This window comes from Pelodiscus sinensis, chromosome 14 (genome assembly GCF_049634645.1).
Source record: "Pelodiscus sinensis isolate JC-2024 chromosome 14, ASM4963464v1, whole genome shotgun sequence".
Classification (NCBI taxonomy): domain Eukaryota; kingdom Metazoa; phylum Chordata; order Testudines; family Trionychidae; genus Pelodiscus; species Pelodiscus sinensis.
This window is the reverse complement of record NC_134724.1, coordinates 30,679,310-30,699,435: the sequence shown is the minus strand read 5'-3', so window position 1 is coordinate 30,699,435 and position 20,126 is coordinate 30,679,310. Positions and strand designations below refer to the sequence as shown.

The following is a 20,126-nucleotide window of genomic DNA, read 5'->3' as shown; positions in this document are numbered from 1 at the left end:
GACATAGGAAAATGAAGAGGTGATTTAATTTGTCGACCTCCCAGGTAAACCTCATCCCAGGAGGCATACCTGGGAGGTCGACAAATGCCTTTGATGTCGACCCCTGCGCGTCCAGACTACCGTGCTGTGCCGACAAACAGCTGATCGGCTCAGCGCGGCAGCCATGTAAATTTAAATGAAGCAGCGATTATTTAAATCACCGCTTCATTTTCCTATGTCTGGTAGCCTAATCTACATGCCTCTGGCGACAGAGGCATGTAGTCTAGATGTTCCCTAAATGTCTTCCAAGAGCCCAGTATGCAGTAGAAGTGTTGGTAATGCTGCTAGACAATATTGACCTCCCATGGTTCAGCAAATTCTCTGGTTCAGCACCTGACAGGTCCCAATGGTGTTGGACTAGAGAGGTTCAACCTGTAGCAACTCCAGTGTAGAAGGCCATCACTTAAGTGGTCTGCTAAGCAGTATGTGAAGAAACAGAGGTCAGGAAAATCCCACTGAACTTCTGCAATCATCCTGAAAAACTTTATTTCAATTATATGGGTTTGTAAATGTACTGATCAACAAAATACAAGGAAAAAACAATCAAGGACCTTTTCATCTAAAATATTTATTTGACTGGACCAAAAAGGCGCTGCATTAAGTTGTATAACAAACAATAGTTAATGGATGCATCATCTCTTTCCAATGCAAGTTGTACATTGTTTCTTATTAAAAAATAATGTAGCAAAAAGAAACTAACTTGGGGCTTTGGTTTCATTTTTTCCCATACAAATTAAAAGCAGTCAAGTGATCTGACATTAAACCCCCACAACTTACACTCAACACGAATTGCAAGAATCCTTTAAAAATTTTTTTACACAATATTGTTAAAACCTATACAAAATAATTAACTATTTTAAATATTGTTTAAATATTCTTTTTTTTAAAACTATTAACTTTTTATTTGATGGTCGGAATTGATTTTTGGCATCGTGACAATTTACTTTTTTAAATATTATAAAACCTTCATAGTAAATATAAAAACAGAGCAAGTAATGTCCATTATCCAATAATATTTTACATGATATCAGTGCTCTAATGTGAGCTTTGTACTCTGTCTGCCAGACAAGTCATAACTCAGTTGTGGCTCTACCATTTAAGAGAATTCACTCACCATAGTGTAAGACCATAAGAGCACTACCAACGTGTATCTTCTATATATTATATACACATGCAGTATATAGTATGTAATTCCCACCTTGATTCATCGGGCTTTAAGTGTACATCCCCCAGCATTTAGATCAGACTATCTTTTAGCTCACATGCATATAATACCTATAGTTTGGAAAGAAAATTTTATCTGTTTTGCTCAGCCCAGCATTCTGAAAATGTAACATGTTAAGCAGATTCTTCATGTAACAAAATAAAAATGCACTGTTATAACTGCTGGCAGCTGTCATCTCGCTGTAAAAATGGCAATATTTATCTACTAGGCTGTCTCTAAGAAAATTAGGACTCACCTTTGGTGCATTTCTGTGTTAGCAATAAGGGAGGCTGTAATGTAGATAGGATGCTGGCATCTTACCCCCAAGTTGTCAAGCTCTATTCTAAACAGTGTGAAACAGCAGTGGTTAAAACACCTGAGATTTAGCTATATTATGTTCTCCACCATTACTACCTTCTGGCAGAGCTGCCCTAGAGGAGAACTCTAAGTCCCACTTTTCCAAGTGTAGACACAGTCTGCTAACATGGGAGCTTGATGTCAAATTTTAATCTGCTGTCCATCTAGCTAGCTACACAACTACTTCAACAGTGAACTGTAGTGTTAAAACAAAATGTTTTCTATTTACACTCTAAATTCCATTTGAGCACTGTAGTCTGACAAAAACATTTCTACCATCATGTTATATGGAAGAGATATTCAGATAAACCTGTTAAACCCTCCCCCACACACGCTGCTGCCTCTGCAGAGGCAGCAGGGGAAGGGAGAGGCTTGCATATAACCATGAAGGTTAACTGTTTACACGTTTACAGTATCACATCTCTATTACATGGTACTGAAAATTATGTCCTCATCCAGCAAGATAGTCACATTAAAAAATTGGCTTCTATCCTATTGCTCTTTCAGTGTCTGAGAAGTAGTTGAGTTCTCAATTCAGTATCCACTTCAATAAAAACTCCACCACAAAGGCATCTATTTGCAACCTTCTTGGCTATCTCAGAATTGAACTAGCTTCTGATGCCTACACAGAGCACCATTCTCTGCAATCCACAGTTCAGGCACATTGGCACCACCTGTGTTGTAGAGAGAGGAATCCAGTCTCTAGAACTCCCAGCTCAGCACTTCCCTTGAAAACTTTTAACATGCCCGGGGAGAATTTTAAAAGCTCAAATGGTAAGTGCTTGGCACCTAATTATTTTGTGCATTTAAAACTTTTTGCACTTAAAACTTTAGAATGACTTTCCAAAACTGAATTCCTATTGAAGGTGTCCTGGTGAATACTTACAGCTTATGCACAGCAAGAAGAGTCATAGAATACTAGAACTGGAAAGGACCTCAAGAGATCATCAATTCCAGTCCCCTGCCCTCATGGCAGGGCCAAGCACTGTCTAAATCATCCCTGTTAGATGTCTCTCCAACTTTCTCTTAAATATCTCCAGTGATGGAGATTCCACAACCTGCTTAGGTAATTCATTCTAGTGTTTAATAATCCTGATATTTAGGAAGTTTTTCCTAATGTTCAACCTAAACCTCCCTTGCTGCAATTTATGCCCATTGCTTCTTGTACTATACTAGGTGGTTTCCCTCTGAGTTAATATTCTTTGAGCCACAGGCCACATCACGTAACACCAACAAGGGGAATCAAACCTGGGACCTCTGGTGCTTCGTGCATGAGCTGCTTCAGGTACATGAGTGGAGTTTTTCAGCATTAAACAAAACAGCTAAGCAGTTTTCTTTCCAGTATATGTATTAGAGAGTCAGCAGAAAGACGATGCTGTATCTAAAATGCTGTGCATGCATCAGACAAAACATTAATTTGGAATATTTAAATGGCTCATTTTGCTTTAGATTTGACATTTTTTTGAACTTGTACAGAAATAGTTATTTTTGCCATACTTAAAAGTAATCAATAAAAAGACAGGACTCTCTGTAACAAATGAGATCTTGAATCCTGCATTTACCTTTTAAAAAAAGACAGACTTCAATCATGCAAAATGAGTTCATCAAAACTTAGCAGTTGAAAGAATGTCTCTGCTGAAAAAGGCAGTGGGTAAAAGCCCCAAAATTAAATTCCTTGACAAATCATTTGAAATGTGTTTTGAAATTTCAGCCCAGACATTTTGAATGGTTAAAATTAGGAGCTAATGGGAACAGGCTCTGAATCTTAAAGTTGGTACTGTCTATACTGGCAGTCTTAGTTTTTAGGAACCCAACTTAACACATTTGTAGAAGCCTGATTTTCAGTGTCACTGAGTTCCTGCCCTCTAAAAATCAGGTGTTACCTTGGGCTCCCATATTCACTAGTTACTTCTGCCAACATCAGCCAGTGGGAATGTTCCCCCATTATATCACTTCTCGTTTATGGGCTAAGAGCCTGATCCAAAGCCCATTGCAATTAATGGGAATCCTTCCACTAATGCCAGTGGTTTTTTATTAGTCCATAAGATACTTTAGCAATAGCTCAAAAATGATGGACTCAACCCTGCAAACTGAATGCCCTATTTCCACACTGATTTCAGTGGGAGTTAAGATCCCTCAGCATCTCACAGGCTGGGGTGAGCCCTATAGACATTTCACTGTTTTTAAATGGGTCACTGAGGAAGAGTTTACTCATGATAAGACATGTTCTTTTTTAAAAAACATGTACTCCTCTATTTGCTACATAACATACCTTGGAGGATCACAGACATTTTTGCAGAATTAAGCAAAATCTTTAGACACAGCCTCTACAAAGTTTGGCGCTGACATTAAAATACCGATCGTACAAATAATTGTGAAGACAGAAAAGGCCATCAAGCATAGACGGTCTACCACAGAGGCTGCAAACTTCCATTCATTACAAATGGCTTCCTCCTCATCCTGGTCTCTGAACCGGTTTGCAATATAGCGGACCTCCTCCAATATCTTCGCCAAATCTGGGTCACCTTCCGAGGGGTGTCCACTGTGCAGGAGCGTCTCTTCTTCCGTTGGCGAGCAGGTCATCCTCCCACAAATTACCCCAGAATCAGTGGTAGGAGTGCAATGGACCCCGTCCAGCCCCCGGAACCCAAGATAGAGCATGTTCCCATTGCTGGCTTGTTGTCCGCTCACAGTGTTCATATCTACGCTTGACAAGCTGCAACGACGCTGCTTGTGCTGACAGGCAGGGCGCACTTTATCCTCCCCTGGTCTCTTCATTCTCAGGAACCAGGCACACCAGTTCAGAAGGATGATTCTTGTCTGAAAGAAGATGAAGGGGTAAAACATCTTTGTAAGCAGGACGACTGTCATCAAGAGCTATTTGTATTTTAGAGGCCTGGGCTCACCACTCGCCAAAGGTGCTACTGCACCCCCTGGCTTGAAGCGGTTTTCATTATACAAAGGGTTTATTACAATTTGTCTAAATGGCTCTCAGCACCTCCACTATAAAAATTGTCCCTGAATTCCTGCTGCTCCCTGGTCCCTATTTGCTGATCTTGCACTGTAGCCTAGTGGTGGCACCATAATTGTTCAACAGAGTGATTCTCAGCTACTGAATCCATTGTCCCACTCCCAGCAGTGCTGCTAGAGGCCATATGCAACTGTCAAATGATTACAGCCATGGGCTGGTCTGATATGAATCTCGGTAATGCTGATTTCTTATTACAGTCATGTCAGTTCATGACACATGTTGCTGGTTTTAAATAGAAACTATGGACTTCTCTTTTATTAGAAAACAAATATTTTCAGTGAGGCTCTAAGCAGTTTTTATTTACACTTGAGGTAATAAATAAAGTTAAGTGCTAAAAACAGAAAGAAGAGTAAAAGAATTGCAATCTAATACTGCATTGCTTTTTGGCGGCAGTTGCTAAAAAGATGACATACTAATTGGATCGGATTGCTATATTTTACCGTGGGGTTTTTTACTATACACTCACACAAACCGCTTTTACGACAACTGATTGCAAACAGTATAAAACAGATCTGGATATACGAGAAAGCACAGATGGAACAGAAAAGTCCTTGGTAAAAAAGATTAGTTTCATTCTAGTTGTAAATCAATTCACTGGGTTTCATTTTATTAGTTTTTGCACTATTGTTTTCTAGCAACCCTACAAATAAGACATGTGAGTTCAAATTCAGGCTTCCAAAGTTCAGCTCAATCAGGATTTAAAAAATTAATTCCAGTGTTTCTTTTTCATAGTCATAATGTCATTTCATTGTCTCAAAGGGAAGATTATTCACCTTGTGCAGTAACGGAGGTTCTTTGAGATGGTTGTCCATGTGGGTGCTCCATGTTAGGTGTTTTGGCATCTTGTGCTTATAGTCAGAGACTTTCAATAGCAGTACCCCAGATGGCAGCACATGCACGGGAGGACTACGTCTACACTGGCACCCTTTTCTGGAAATGCTTAAAATGGAACAGTTTTCCGATATAAGTATTTCCGGAAAAAGCACGTCTACATTGGCAGGATGCTTTTCCGGAAAAGCGTCCGTGGCCAATGTAGACGCGTTTTCCGGAAAAAAGCCCTGATTGTCATTTTCGCGATCGGGGCTTTTTTGCGGAAAAGACTACTGTGCTGTCTACACTGGCCCTTTTCCGGAATAGTTTTTCCGGAAAAGGACTTTTGCCCGAATGGGAGCAGCATAGTTTTTCCAGAAAAATACTGACAATTTTACAGTAATCGTCATTGCTTTTCCGGAAAAGCAAGCGGCCAGTGTAGACAGCTCGCAGCTTATTCCGGAAAAGCAGCTGCTTTTCCGGAATAAGTGGCCCAGTGTAGACACAGCCAACGTGTCTTGCACCTGTGCAAGCAGTTAATCCGCACACACTGCCAACCATCCCTCAGTTCCTTCTCTACTGCAGACAGACAGGCTAATCTGAAGCAGAGGGAAAGAAGGGGGGTCGTGGAGCACCCACAGGGACAACTATCTCGAAGACCCTCAAAAAAATGTAAAAAACAACAATGGTCCTGTAGCACCTTCGACATGAACCAAAAAATATATAGATAGTACCATGAGTGTTTGTGGGCACAACCCACTTCTTCAGATAAAAAATATGTGCTCCATGGTCTTAAACATTGGGGTTTTTTAGGGTTTTTTTTAGTTCCAGACTAACACGCCCCTCTGAGACTTTCTGCACAAGGTGAATAACCCTCTTTTCTTCTTTGAGAAGTGTCCCTATGGGTGATCCATGTTAGATGACTATGGATGTCTTCTTGGGGCAGGTGAGGTTTTGAGATGTGTCTGTGTACCATTGTTAGCACAGACTGACCAAAGTGTGTGTCCACTGAGGAATATTGTTCTTTTGTGTAATGCTTGTTGAATGTATAGACTGATGTCCATGTCACTGCTCTGTAGATGTCCATGATGGGGACGCTGTTGAATAAGGCCCATGATATAGAGACAGCCCTGGTAGTGAGCGTGAATTGTTTGGGATGAATTTCATAGCACAGTTGTATGCATGTATGAGAGAGCCATTTAGATAGTCTTTGTTTGGATATTGTTTCTCCTTTAGATCATTCGGTGGTAGAGAGAAATAGGGGATTTCCGAAAAGTCTTTGTTCTCTCTAGCTATAAAATGAGTGCTCATCACATGCTGAGGGAATGGAGCACTGCCCGTCTGGTATCTGTATGCGGCTCTGGAAAGAATACAAGTAAGTAGGTGGGTAGATTCAGGTGGAAAGGTGATACTATTTTAGGGAGAAATTTGGGGTGGGGTCTTAATATAACTTTATCTTTCTGGACTATCATGTAGGTGGAACAGTGCACCACACCCAGAAGGTGCGTGGGTTACGTACTTCCCCTAGCTGCAGAAGCATGTAGTGAGCTTCAGAGACATCCCAGTTGAAATCCCAGACAAACTCCCACTTGTAACATCGACAGGCAAAACTGAACCTGGAGCTCAGTGCATGAGCCTCTACCACGTGAGCTTAGCTAAGACTGTAGAGCAGACCTATTATTCCCTCGATACGTGGTCTTGGTGCCACTAAGTGGGATAGTACACCTAGTTTCATCTAGGGAGAAGGAGGATATGTGTGTAGGCAATAAACTCTGTTGTTCAGGTGTGTTGTCTGGCTTGTTAATTCTCTTGTTACTCTACCTGGGAAGTAATGGATGAAGAGGGTGACTGAGTAGTGGAAAGAAATGTATGTTTGTAGCTTGCGGTTGATTTCTGTATTGCGCCCAGGGTTCCCAATATGGCCAGTCAGGAAGCATCGTACCAGTGGTGGCATACAGGGGTAAGGCTGCCACTGTTGTGGAATGATGGTGTCCGATGGGGTTATTTCAATGAGGAATGATGTGAGGTGCATGGTGTCACCTTTACTTCCCTGTTGGATGAAAATGGTGGTGCTGAACTTCCTGGTGTCATCAGCAAGGTAGGAACTGAAGAGCAGTGTTCCAGGTACTGAAATTAATGCTAATTGTTATGCATGGTAAGTGATGGTGGCACTAAGAACACTGGTATCACAGTGTGCATGCTTGTCTGCACCGGAGGTACCAGAGGTGCCTGCATCTGCCTGCTAGCAGTTAGTGAAAGTGCCTTGGCTTCTTCAGTGCCCACCATATGGAGCTGGAAGGCTGTTTCTTCCCTCATGTACCAGAAGCAGGATATGGCAGATCTTTTGCCTATTCCCCTTGGGATAGCTGTACGGGATGTGCCAGTGCCTCTCAGTCCAAAGTGCCATCAGTACTAGGGCTGATCTCTTGCCCAGAGAACACTTTTCCTTTGGTTATTCTCTTGGCAGCAAAGTTGGGAGCCTATGTTTTGTAGGCAGCTTAACTTTCACAGAAGGCAGACGAAATCCTTTGCCTCAGGCAGCAAAGGTCTCTCATGGTGGAGATCTATTCTCTGGGTCTGAAGACAACCTGGGGGATTTTCTCTATTAGAAGCAGCTTCAGTTGTAGGTCTCTGGCTTTGAGCAACCTGGCTGACAATTTTTTACAGTGAGGACACGTTTGTGGGATATGTGCCTCACCCAGGCAATGGATACACTGTGAGTATCCATCTGATATCAGGATAGAGAGCGTACAAGAGGTACAGCATTTGAATCTCAGCAAGCCTGGCTTGGTGTTAAGCTCTAGATTTGTCCAAGGATATTAGGGTTCAGAATAAGAGATTTTTTTAAATTATAAAAGAATAAATAGAAACTAGAGGGAGAAACGTGTAAATGGAAAACTATCTAACGTGTCTAGGGAGTGAAGTTCACAGAACTACTGATGTTCATTTTTTGAGGAGTAATGTTAGCTCAAACCAAGGGGTTTGATTCGAACTAATGTGTCCTGGAGCGCACTTCCTGGTTCAAATCAGCTGGCGAGCAGAATAGCGCACGGGCGAGATTATGCTAATAAAGCACGGGATATTTAAATCCCCGCTTCATTAGCAATTTCAGTCGGCTACATTTGCAACCCTAGTTCAAACTAGGGAGCAAGTATAGATGTACACTAAGTTACCACAGGACTACCCATTTATTATGATTTTAGAATGCCACATAGAGTAGATTACTCCTGATGATATTTTGAGAGTAAAAGGTTTTTGCTAAAGACAGATCTCACATGCACTTGTATTTCTCTCAAACCCCACTAATATAATTCTGCTAAAAATAGGCCACCTTTGTTAACATAAGGCCTGACCCAAAAACCTATTGTCTCCTACTGAGTATAAATGGGCTTTTGATCAGGTCTTCACTCTTAAGTCTTGCTTATTTTACATGAGTATTCCAATTGATTCCAGTAGGAATATTTATGCAAATACAGACCTGAACATTTTGTTTTCTATCTATTTATCTCACACTGCACTGGTCTATATGTAATCAGTTACGTTTCTCCATCAATTGATTCTTAATCAGTTCCCTTTCAATTTAATTTCCAAAGCCACCACATAACTCTCTATCGTGTAGGCTCTTAGAGGAAGGGAGTGCCTAATGTCCTTATGGGACTGTGTGAAGTAGTGATCACTCACTCCTGAAAATCTAAAGAATATTTTCCATCTTCATTATTGCCCTGATGCTACAGGATGCAAGGTGAATTATATGGGAGTTGAAAATGCAATGCCATGCTATGCAGGACTCTTAGGTCTTAGGTGGATTATACTGGACCAGGAAGATCGGCTTAAGGTATGCAACTCCAGTTAAGCAAAATGCATAGCTGAGGTCAGCTTACCTTGAGCCAAGCCATAGTGGTGTCCATACAATCAAGGCTAATGGGAGCAAATTTTCCTAACAGCTTTCTTTACTCCTCACAGAAGGAGGAGTACTGGATGCTGGTGAGGGCTGCCTTCGGTGTTCACTAAATCAAATGCTAGAAGATCAACCTCGAGAGTGCTGATCATCTGGCAAGTATAGATGTGCCCATTGGGTATATCTACACAGCAATTAAATACCCACAGCTGGCCCACATCAGCTGAATGGGGCTCAAGGGCCTCAGAGTGCAGTGCTGTAAAACTGGGATGTAGACATTCGGGCATGAGCTACAGCCCTGGGAACCCACTGGGTACCAGAATTCAGGTTGCAGCCTGAACCAGCTGCCATGAGTGTTTAATTGCTGTGTAGACGTACCCTTAGCATTATTTCATCAGTATTCAGCTAGGCTATGTCTACACTGGCCCCTTCTTCGGAAGAGGCATGCTAATTTCTAACTTTGGAATAGGGAAATCCGCGGGGGATTTAAATATCCCCCGCGGGATTTAAATAAACATGGCCGACGCTTTTTTTCCGGCTTGGGGAAAAGCCGGAAAAGAGCGTCCAGACTGGCGCGAGCCTCCGGAATAAAGGCCTTTTCCGAAGGATCTCTTATTCCTACCTGAAGTAGGCACATCCCGTAAAACCTGAAGTAGGAATAAGAGATCCTCCGGAAAAGGGCTTTATTCCGGAGGATCGCGCCAGTCTGGACGCTCTTTTCCGGCTTTTCCCCAAGCCGGAAAAAAAGTGGCGGCCATGTTTATTTAAATCCTGCGGGGGATATTTAAATCCCCCGCGGATTTCCCTATTCCAAAGTTAGAAATTAGCATGCCTCTTCCGAAGAAGGGGCCAGTGTAGACGTAGCCCTACTGTGCAAGATTCTGTGTCTCGGCCATGCTATGATAGTGCTATGCAGAAAAACAACAATTCATGCTACTAGCTCATGAAGATGGCATCAAACCTCAGGGAGAGTGGAATATGACCCACTGAAATACTATCTTTTCATTTGGACTTGACATAGTTTCCTGGCTTGATGGAAAAGTCAGTATATGACTCATAGAAAGCTCAAAAAATTCACCCTTCCACCTTAACAAACCTATCTAACAGCTGGTCACTGCTACAGCTGTTTACAAGTATACAATATTTAAATTTGGACATAGTACTTCATGAATTCTTGCAAGTGTTTCTCTTTTAGGCTACATCTACATTGTGGTGCTATTTCAGGATACCGGAGGTGTCCCGAAATAGCTATTCTGCATCTTTTGAGCAAGCCTATTATTTCAAAATAGATTTCGAAATAATGGGCATGCTATTCCAGCATCCCTGTAACCCACCTCCCACAAGAGTTAGGGGATGTTTTGGAATAGCACTTTATTTTGAAATTAGGTGCTATGTAGACAGGGTCAAATTTCAAAATAAGTTATTTCAAAATTACCTTGAAATAAGCTACATAATTTGCATAACTTATTTCGAGGTAAGAATACAATATAAACTCATGCTTACTGAAAAATGAGGGGCCCACAAAAGGAAATATATATGGACATTTTTGCTTTGCTGTGAAACTTTTTTTTTCTGGAAACAGCAAGAAGTAATAATAAGTCACCTGCCACTATTGCACGTCTCTAATCTGAAACTTTATATAGAGAATAAGTAGTTATTAGTGAACTGGAATCAGACCTTACCCACTTTGGCATTTTCCCCCCATCTGGGTCATGATGGTGATACTGCAGAACAACAACAGTGACAACAACAGAAAGACCAACAATAATCATGGTGCTGGCAAAATACTGAGCTGTGAAAATAAACACATGATCAAGATGTAAAATTATATTGATACACAGGCACTTTGTACATTTATTATTGTGTGCTTGCATACACCTATGGACACAGGTGCTATTCTAAAATAACACAGTCAATGTGGAAAACAAACCTGATTCTACACAAGCTACTTTCTAATACTTTTGGGAGAGATTTTTCAGAGGCAGAAAGGGTATTCAGTCATGTTCCCTCTAAGCTGCATGGCATCACAGCCCCTCCCTGCAGCTGCTTAATCAGCCCCACCCAGTCAGAGGCTCAGGGCTCCATGCAGCTTAGAGGGAGCACTGGTAGTCAAGCTCCCAACTCTCACTGATTTTTCAGGGGAAGTTGGAAACTGTTGTTTTCAAAGTATATATATATGCTTTGAACAGACACACACATATATTTAGAGAAATTAGATAAAAGCATTAAATATGGCTCTCCCTATACGGTTGCAACATAACACTGCTTTGTTTTTTAGCATCCAGAATCTTAACGCCCAAGAACCAAAAACAGAGAGCGACAAAACAGACTGCTACCTGACAGCACAAAACAGATATCGGACTCTTCCTTACAGAATCCCCTACTCTGCAAGCAGGACCAGCAAACCCCTTACACATTTAAAGTGAGAACATGTAATTTTAACACAGTTTTAATACAACATAGGCACCTGTTTTTAGTGCCTTTGAAAAGCTCCCCTTTCATTATTGTTGTTATCATTATTAGTTAGTTGGTTAATATCAGAGAAAGCGATGGAAGTTTTCTGCTTATATTTCAATTTCTACATAGAAATTGATATATAAGCAAAAAACTTCCATCACAGTGACCAAACCCTTCACTGAGCCCCTGTGAGCACCCTTTCTACTCTGCAGTGTCTCACACTCCTCATCCAAATGTCTCTCTGTGACCTCAACTGTGCCTTTGTCTTCCCCCACTGTTTCCCAGTACTTGGGATACACTGCACAATGGATGCACAACCATTCCCATTGTCCGGTGTGCTCCCTGTTTTCCTTCCAACATATGTTCTCCCAGAAGAAGGGGCAGAGCACCCTTAATTTCCACTGAAATAATTTTTCTGTATCATGCAGGATTGCTGATTCAACTGCTGTAAGCACACAAATCACACACTTCCTAAATCTGCCTTATTTTTGCCTTGAAGTGATATAATCCCAACTTGTTTGATTTTTCTTAATAAAAAAAAAAAGAGAGAGAGACAAAGTTAAGGTTACCTATTAGTGGCACTGAATCTGATGTTGCTGGCATAATTTCTGCCACAAGTAGCATAAAGACAGTAAGAGACAATAAAACGGTTATACCTGAAAGACAAAGAGGAAGTACAGTATTAGGATTGCAGATTATTAGGTAATTGTTAATTTAAGAACAGATCTGAAGAAGAGCTATGTGAAATTTATTCTCACAATAATACATCTTCCACTGATTTATTCCTTATTCTCCATCCTATTCTCTTTTGATACTATGAAAATTCCAGTTTTACAGGATAAACTCTTGTCAAACTAGTTTAAATTTGTCTATATCTGTGCTTTTGATACATCTAATACAAAAGCCGCCTTGATAAAATCCCAATTTTTGTGGACTTGTACAAATGTAGGAGCTGGACCTAATAATTTCTTTCATGATAAAATTGCCAGGCCCCTGGACCAGTTGTGGAGGGCAGCTCCCTGTTCCTAGAAGGAGTGGCACCTCAGGAGGAAAGGAAGTAGACAGCCCTCAGCACCACTCAGACCATGCCATTCATGCTGTTTCTTAAAGAGCACAGTCCAGCTCCCACCAGTTCCTCCTAATCACCAAGTATCTGAAAAACATAAAGGAGAAACTGCAACGCGGGGAGGAGGGCAGGTAGTGGAGCACCCACGGGGACACACGACTCGAAGAACTGTCATTACTGCACCAAGGTGAGTAACTTCTTCTTGAGGATCAGAAAGCTCAGGTGGCTGGGATGGCGTTTGCACGGGAGGGCTGAGTGTGTCAGCTGGAATAGGAGAGGCCATGCGGCTTTGTCATGAATCTGATTGGTGACAGCAGGGTGACCAGTGTAGAGAATAGCATGATGAGACCTAACATGTGCCGGACAATGGTGCTCATAATAGGAATAACTGCAGTGGCAACTGTACTAATGCCTGGTAGGCGATGAGTGTCTGGAGGAGAAGGTGCTCCTGTGGTCATCATGATAGTGATCATGATAGCGAGTGTGTGCCAATAACGTGGGCCATCTAGGTGATCTGGATCTGGGTCCTGACGATGCAGGAGACAGAGATGCGCATCAGTGCCAATCATAATAATGAGGTGAAGGGGAACAGCATGCCACCGTGCTGTGGTAGTGCAGTGTCTCGGTACATCAGGAGGTGGTGACAATGGCACTGATGAAGGGAGAAGAGGCTCTGAAGAAAAAGTAATTCATTCCGGGCTGGGGGAAGGGTTAGCAATCCTGTGGGATTTGCGTTGGGCCTTAGTCGGTGCTGATAGCTGCTCTAATGCCAAGTTTGTTGGACACTGCGAAGCAGAGGCTCTCTTCAGTGCTGACGGGAGTGCCGGTGACAGCTGTGGTGCGAGAAGCGGCGCCTGCGCAGAGTGCACAGGTGGTGCTGAGAGCGCTGTCGGTACCAGCTGTGCTGTCAGGACTGGTATGAATATCGGTGCCGACTCCGGTGCTGGTGGCAGTTCCAAAAAGGACATCGGTGCTGTAGGTGCTGCTTCCAGTGATTTCGGGGCTAGGCTGGGATCCAGCGCTGACATACTGTGGCCTGTCTTTACTTTGTCAGGGCGGCTTTTAAGGGCCGTGCCAGAAGTACCCAGTTTGTCACTGATGCTAACACGGGTCTGTGGTAAAGATCTAGCTGGGGAGGGTTTCTTCTTCAGCAAGCAGTGAGACCTAGGCGAGGTGGCCCAGCTTTTATCAGCTCTGACTGAGTCTGACCGAGGAGGGGAGGTTTCCGTTCATGAGGGCTGGAGTGTTTTATCAAACAAAAGCATCCCCAGCCTCATTTCCCTGTCCCTTCTTGCTTGAGCTGTTAGTTTAAAGCAATGGGGACACTTTTGTGTCCCAAACACCGAATGAAGCAGGAGTGCCCATCTGACGCAGGCATAGGGTGCTGGCAGGCATGTCATTTCTTGAATCCAGGCGATCCAGGCATGGTCGACCTTTTTACCTCTTTCTTCTTTATTATTAAGGTTATAATTGTAGTTTTTAGTTTTGGAGTTTTTTGTTTGTTTGTTTTCAAATTATATGTTTAGAAAAAAACTATTATTGAAAACTAAGTATCAAACTACTACTACAAACTATTCCTAACAACGAAGAACTAACTAACAACTAATTTCAGTTCTGACAGGAGTTGAGGAGAGGAAGCTCACTCCATCTGCGATCAAGGACAGTTAGGAGGAACTGGCAGGAGCCGGACTGCGTACTCTAAGAAACAGCACGAATGGCACAAGGCGCTCAATGCACATGCATGGTCCAGCAGACGACTGCTGACAAATCTCCAATCTGCGGTGCCAGGACAAGCCTGACACTTACAGTTACCTACAGTGGAGCACCCACGGAGACAACACTTGAAGAAGAATCCAAAATTTAACCATAAATCTATCCCCAAAATAAGACAAACTTTTTCAAAGGGAGGCAAAGGGTGACTGGGGGCTCTGAATATATCACTTGCTAGTAAGAGGAATATAGACTTAAAATAACACCATACTAAAACGCCAACATACATGTCTTTTACAACATAGCCTTTACTTAGTGAAATTATTCTTCAGCAAGTAACTGTCAAATAGTAGCCCTATTTGTAATACACAATTATATTCAAACACTGTTATCTTACTGGTACTTTTTTGTTATTTATGTAACTCTTAGCTTTCCCCTAACTAGCAGCACATCCTATTCTTTCACACCTTTGCTTAGATGCCACCATAACAGAAGCTTTAAAAACACCTTTTTATTAAATAGAAATGCACCCAGACAGCCTCAGCATGCTCAGGGGAAACATCTGTCTATCTAGCTACACTGAAATCAGAAACCGTTTATATACAGCCATAAGGTGGTGAATTATATGAATCCGTGATGCCCAGGCACCAGGAGTATTCCTGGCTCAGGGGCCCTGTTCCACCAGTTTGGGGCGAGGTCTCTCCCTCTGTCCTGCCATCCCCCAGCCCTGCCAGACACCCCCGGATGATTTAAAATAGCCCAAGGACCCCAACCACCACCAGGACAGTGGGGCCAGAATGGCTTTCTGCCACTAGCTCCGCACCATTGCTGGCACCTTCCTGTAGCCCAGAGGGGGTTGTGTGTGTGTTTCCACACACTGCCCCCATCCCAAGCACCCCTGAAGCCAATGGGAAGCTGCAGGAGTGGTGCCTGCAGGTAGCAGTGTGTGAAGACCTCCTGGGCCCTCCACTTGGGTGCCCTAGATTAGCGCCACACACCCCCACCATCACCTTCCGCAGCCCATGTGCACTCCTCTCCTTCCCAGAGTTTGGACAACCCTCCCTTACCTCCCCTCCTGCACCAAAACTTCCTCCAAGAGCCTGAACTCCCCATCCCCTCCTACATTCCACCCCTTGTCCCATCCCAGAATCTGCACCCGAGGCTCCCTACTAAAAGCACATTCCTTCCCAGAGTCCAATCACGCATCCCTTCTGCACTCAAAACCTTCTGCACTCAAACTCTTTTCCAAAGCCCACGTCCCTCTCCCACCCAAATTCACTCCCAGAGCCTTAGGCAGGTGAGGGGAGAGAGCATTTGAGTGGGGAAGGGATATAGGCTCTAGACATTCTGGACACCACCAAAATTTTGCAAGCCTGCTGCCTCTGTATATAGCCAACCTTCAAAATACTTGCCAAATGTTTACCTAGTGAGATTTTCTCTCCTGAGTCAGCTGGAAGTAGAAAAACTAATAGGGCAAGTGCTGATATCAGCACACAAGGAATGAGAAGATTGAGTCCATAATACAGAGTTCTACGTCTCATAGTAACTGTGAATGTCACATCTGGGTAAGGTTCTTTACAACATTCATAAAAACTCTCGCTCCTTTTTCCAGGAACTCCTGCATAGAAAAAACACAGGGAGAAAAGCAGAATGGAATGAATGTTAATATAGAAGGCACATTTAGACAAAAGCCTCCAAGTATTGTCTCTGAAGTCCCACAACAGGTAAAATGTTCCTCTTTCATTTCAATTCTCTTCTCTTTTACATGACAAAAATTTATAAAGAATCAGAGTAAAAAAGGTATTCAGTGAATTTACAATGACAAGAGTTTTGTTAGTGCCTCTACCTTCTTCTAATTTCTTCACCTTTTATCTGTTTTTCCACCACATTTCAATATCGTTGGCTCAGACTTTCCTAGTGTGTACAAATCCACTGCTTGGTAACCCTAATATATAGCTTCATTTTTCTCTGCAATCTACAATAAATTCTGTTCATTTGTCTGCAATCTACAATGAGTTCATGTGTCTGCCATAGATCTATTAGGTAAAATGGATTGATGGATCAGCATGACTTTGTTATGCTTCTTGCTATCTGCGCTGTGTACATTTTTACTGTCTAAAAAGACAAGGGACCTGATCATCAATTACATATGGGTCCTTTTGTACTGATCTACTTTTCCTTCTACTTTAAGGTCTCCCAAAGTACAGAGTATAAATGAAAATCAGGTCTAAGGAGCTTACCTACTAGATCCCACTCTCCATTTGAAATGTACCCCGATATATCTGCTGCTTGCATTTGTAAATCCAAGGACCATCCACCATAGGTCCAAGATCCAAACTTCAGATTGCACTTCTGAACATCAAATGGAAACCAGCGCACATCTATGTAGCATGAGCTCTTGAATATGCCTACAATAGAGTTTTAAAAGAACAAAAAAAATAACTGAAATGCTTGTTTCACGTACTATTACGTCTGGATTTTTTTAGCTGATCCCTGTTCCATACTGCAGCTATCAAGTACTTACTGTGAGAGTTTGTCTACACAACACAGAAAAACCTGCAGCTAGCCTATGCCAGCTGATTTGGGATCGCAGGGAGGCAACCGAAGCCATGAAGCATACACAGTAATGAAAAAATATTGGATGCTACAGGGGTGGTCACTCTAGAAGACCCAAAGATAGACAGAAGACACCTGATTCTAAGAATTATACTCTAGGAAAAAGAAAGAGCAGCAGATGTACAATCAGACACTGCTCACAATATTTCAAAATTTCAAATATGAAATACAAGACTTTTCAGGAATGAGCTACAAACCAAAAGCTGTTCTTAGAAAGTGTTCAGTACATCATTTCAAATGGCCACTCCATCCAAGAAATTAGTAAATTGCTTACGATGGGAAAGAATTCATGAAAAGAAAGGCTACGTTCATGGAATAAATAATTCATGTTCAATTATTCCCTCAGCTTTAGGAAATGAAATTCTTTGTATATTAAATGCTCATGCCATTTTTATTTCTATTCATAATTCCACACTTCTGAAACCACAGATTGATAACAGGAAATGAGGCTAACCTAGTTATATGACAGAGGATTACATCACTAAAATTGCTAATTTATTTTTCTACGGTGGTGTCTCTGCAAGAGTGTTTTCTTAATTGAGGCATATGTATTTATGGGTCCTCATGCGTAATTTATATACAGGTTGTACCTTCTTTAACCAGGACTCTCTGGTCCAGCAACATCTGTGGTCCGGCATGGATCACAAAGCCCAAGAACAGGGAGATCTAGTGGTAGGGCAGGAGCACGGTAGGTGGGACCTGAGACTCAGCTGGGAGCCCAATGTTGGGAGGTGGGCGGCATGGCCAGGGAGCTCCGACCCCAGTGATAGCCAGGGAAATCTGGCCTGGCCATGTTCTGGCTCCAGCCCCACCCCAGCAGTAGCCAGTGAACTCTGGACCCGACTCCAGCTGCAGAGCCCCAACCCCAGCCCTCTGTCCCAGCCATGAAATTCCAGCCCCTGCTGCACAGCTCCAGCCATCGTGTCGCGGCTGGCATCAGCTAGACAGCTCCGGGTGGATGGGGCAGCACAGGCCATGAGGGGAGAAACCTCCCCTTGTCCAGCAAATCCTCTCGTTTGGGACCAGCCAGGTCCCAAGGGTGCCAGACCAGGGAGGTCCAACCTATAGCTGTAAATGTAGCAAACAGGTGCTATCTGGTTTTATATGTAGTATGAAAGTTTATATCCAAACTATGAGACTGCTTCATAAATGTAGGCAAGTGCTATTAGAAGGAAACAATCTACTTCTTACCTGGGGGCAGGTATTGGCAGTGTCCTGAAGAATTGACCAAAACATTGGTATGAAACGTTGCATCAAACCGCTCATCAGCACTACAACGGAGGGGAAGAAGAGCTAATTACACTCAAATGGAATCAATCAGGTCAAAAAATTGCAGTATTCTTGCAATGCATGGATCCCCCTGCCCGCCCTCCCCCCCACCACCCACCCAAACAAAACAAAGCAAAAAATAAACTCTTGACTGGATGCTCTTCTAACTGCAATTTTATCTCAGTGTTGTGTACATTATTGGACTTCCTGGGAAGATAAATACAGTTAATGGTCTCCTTCACTTGCTCTCTGATCTACTAGTCTATAATCTAAGACTAGATTAATGACCATGGAATTGCACAATTGATTTCCATTTGGGAAATAAGCCCTTTCCAAAATTCTAGAGGAACTGTATTAGTTACGTGCTGGCAACAAGAGAAAACCAGATCTTTCATTAAGAGGAGATAATGAACATTGGGCATGTCTACACTACAGAGTTATTTCGAAATAACAAGGCAAATGTCCACACAGCAAGCGTGTTCTTTTGAAATTACCCAGATATACATTCCTTTATGATCTCTATGCAAAATATGTTCAGTCTGCAAAGCCACAGGATCCAGCCCACGGACACACTGGGGAGACTCATGCAGACTCCCTGCTTGCTCTGTGGTCCCCTCCCTCCCCACATCCCTCAGGAAAGTGGCTGCCGTGGCCAATTCGCTTTATCAGCTGTAAGCTCAGGGGAAGGGGGTGTGGCACATTACATGCTGCTCCCACCCCCAATACAATCCCATTGGCTGATGTCTGGCTGCCTCCCTTGCTTGCTCACCATGGAGGGTCAGACTTCCGGCAGTGACACTGACCCTACATTCCATGCTCCATGGGCGGGGGAATCAGGAAAGATGTAGTGGCTGAGACAGGGAGTCTCAAAGAATTTCTTAAAACAGGCAGCGTGTGAAGCACCACTCTCCCCTTCCCTCAGACTCTTATTCACCAACGCACCTGGCCCCTACAGCCTCTGCATGGGTGGGGCAGGCAGAAAAGCTGCCTGAGAAAGGTGCTGGGCTGCTGGCCGGTAGTCACCCTGGTAAGTCTCCTGGCCAGAGTCTGCCTCTGGCACTCCAGCTCCTCCCTTCCCCCAACCCACTGCCACCCCACATAACCCACACCCTCTGTCCCCCTCCTAAACCCATACCCCCTCCTGCACCCTAATCCCCTGCTCTAGATCACATCCTAAACCCTGTTCCACCCATACACCCCAATCCCTGCCCCAGGTCACAACCCCCTCCTATCCTAGGTCACAACACAAATCTCTGCACCCCAAACACCTGCACCCCAGTCCAGTGTCCCAGATCACAACCTCCTCCTTCACCCAAACCCCACACTCCCTCCTGCACCCCAATTCCTTACCCCAAGCTCCCTTCTGCACCCAACCTCCACCCCCAGACCCCACATCTCCTCCATTAATATCATGGAAGAGTGAGGCCCTTGACCACTTTCTAAAACCTTGGAGTGACCTCCCCATCAAAAACTATTGCCCACTCCTGCTCTACGAGGAATAACGCTTATTTCAAATTCACTATTTCAGAAAAGGGTGAGTGTGGACGCTCCGCTGTGCTTATTTTGAAATAATTGGCCTCCAGAGCGTCTCACCACTGCCCTGGTGGCCACTCTGTCTACTCCTCACTTGGCCTACTTGGTCTGGAGCTCACACAGCAGCCTGTGCATG

At 43.3% G+C, this 20,126-nt stretch overlaps 1 protein-coding gene across 2 annotated transcripts in view; it reads right to left on the bottom strand.

Annotated features, from left to right (window-relative positions):
* Positions 1-535: 535 nt before the first annotated feature.
* CHRNA7 (cholinergic receptor nicotinic alpha 7 subunit) overlaps positions 536-20,126 on the bottom strand; it is a 101,893-nt gene continuing 82,302 nt past the window's right edge. For both annotated transcript variants that reach the window (XM_075897345.1, XM_014571449.3), the window contains 6 exons: positions 18,380-18,459; positions 16,813-16,980; positions 15,996-16,190; positions 12,366-12,452; positions 11,022-11,131; positions 536-4,420 (listed from right to left, as the gene is read on the bottom strand). In XM_075897345.1, the coding sequence (XP_075753460.1) occupies positions 3,902-4,420; positions 11,022-11,131; positions 12,366-12,452; positions 15,996-16,190; positions 16,813-16,980; positions 18,380-18,459 (1,159 nt within the window). In that variant the 3' untranslated portion in view covers positions 536-3,901. The remainder of the gene's footprint in view (positions 4,421-11,021; positions 11,132-12,365; positions 12,453-15,995; positions 16,191-16,812; positions 16,981-18,379; positions 18,460-20,126) is intronic.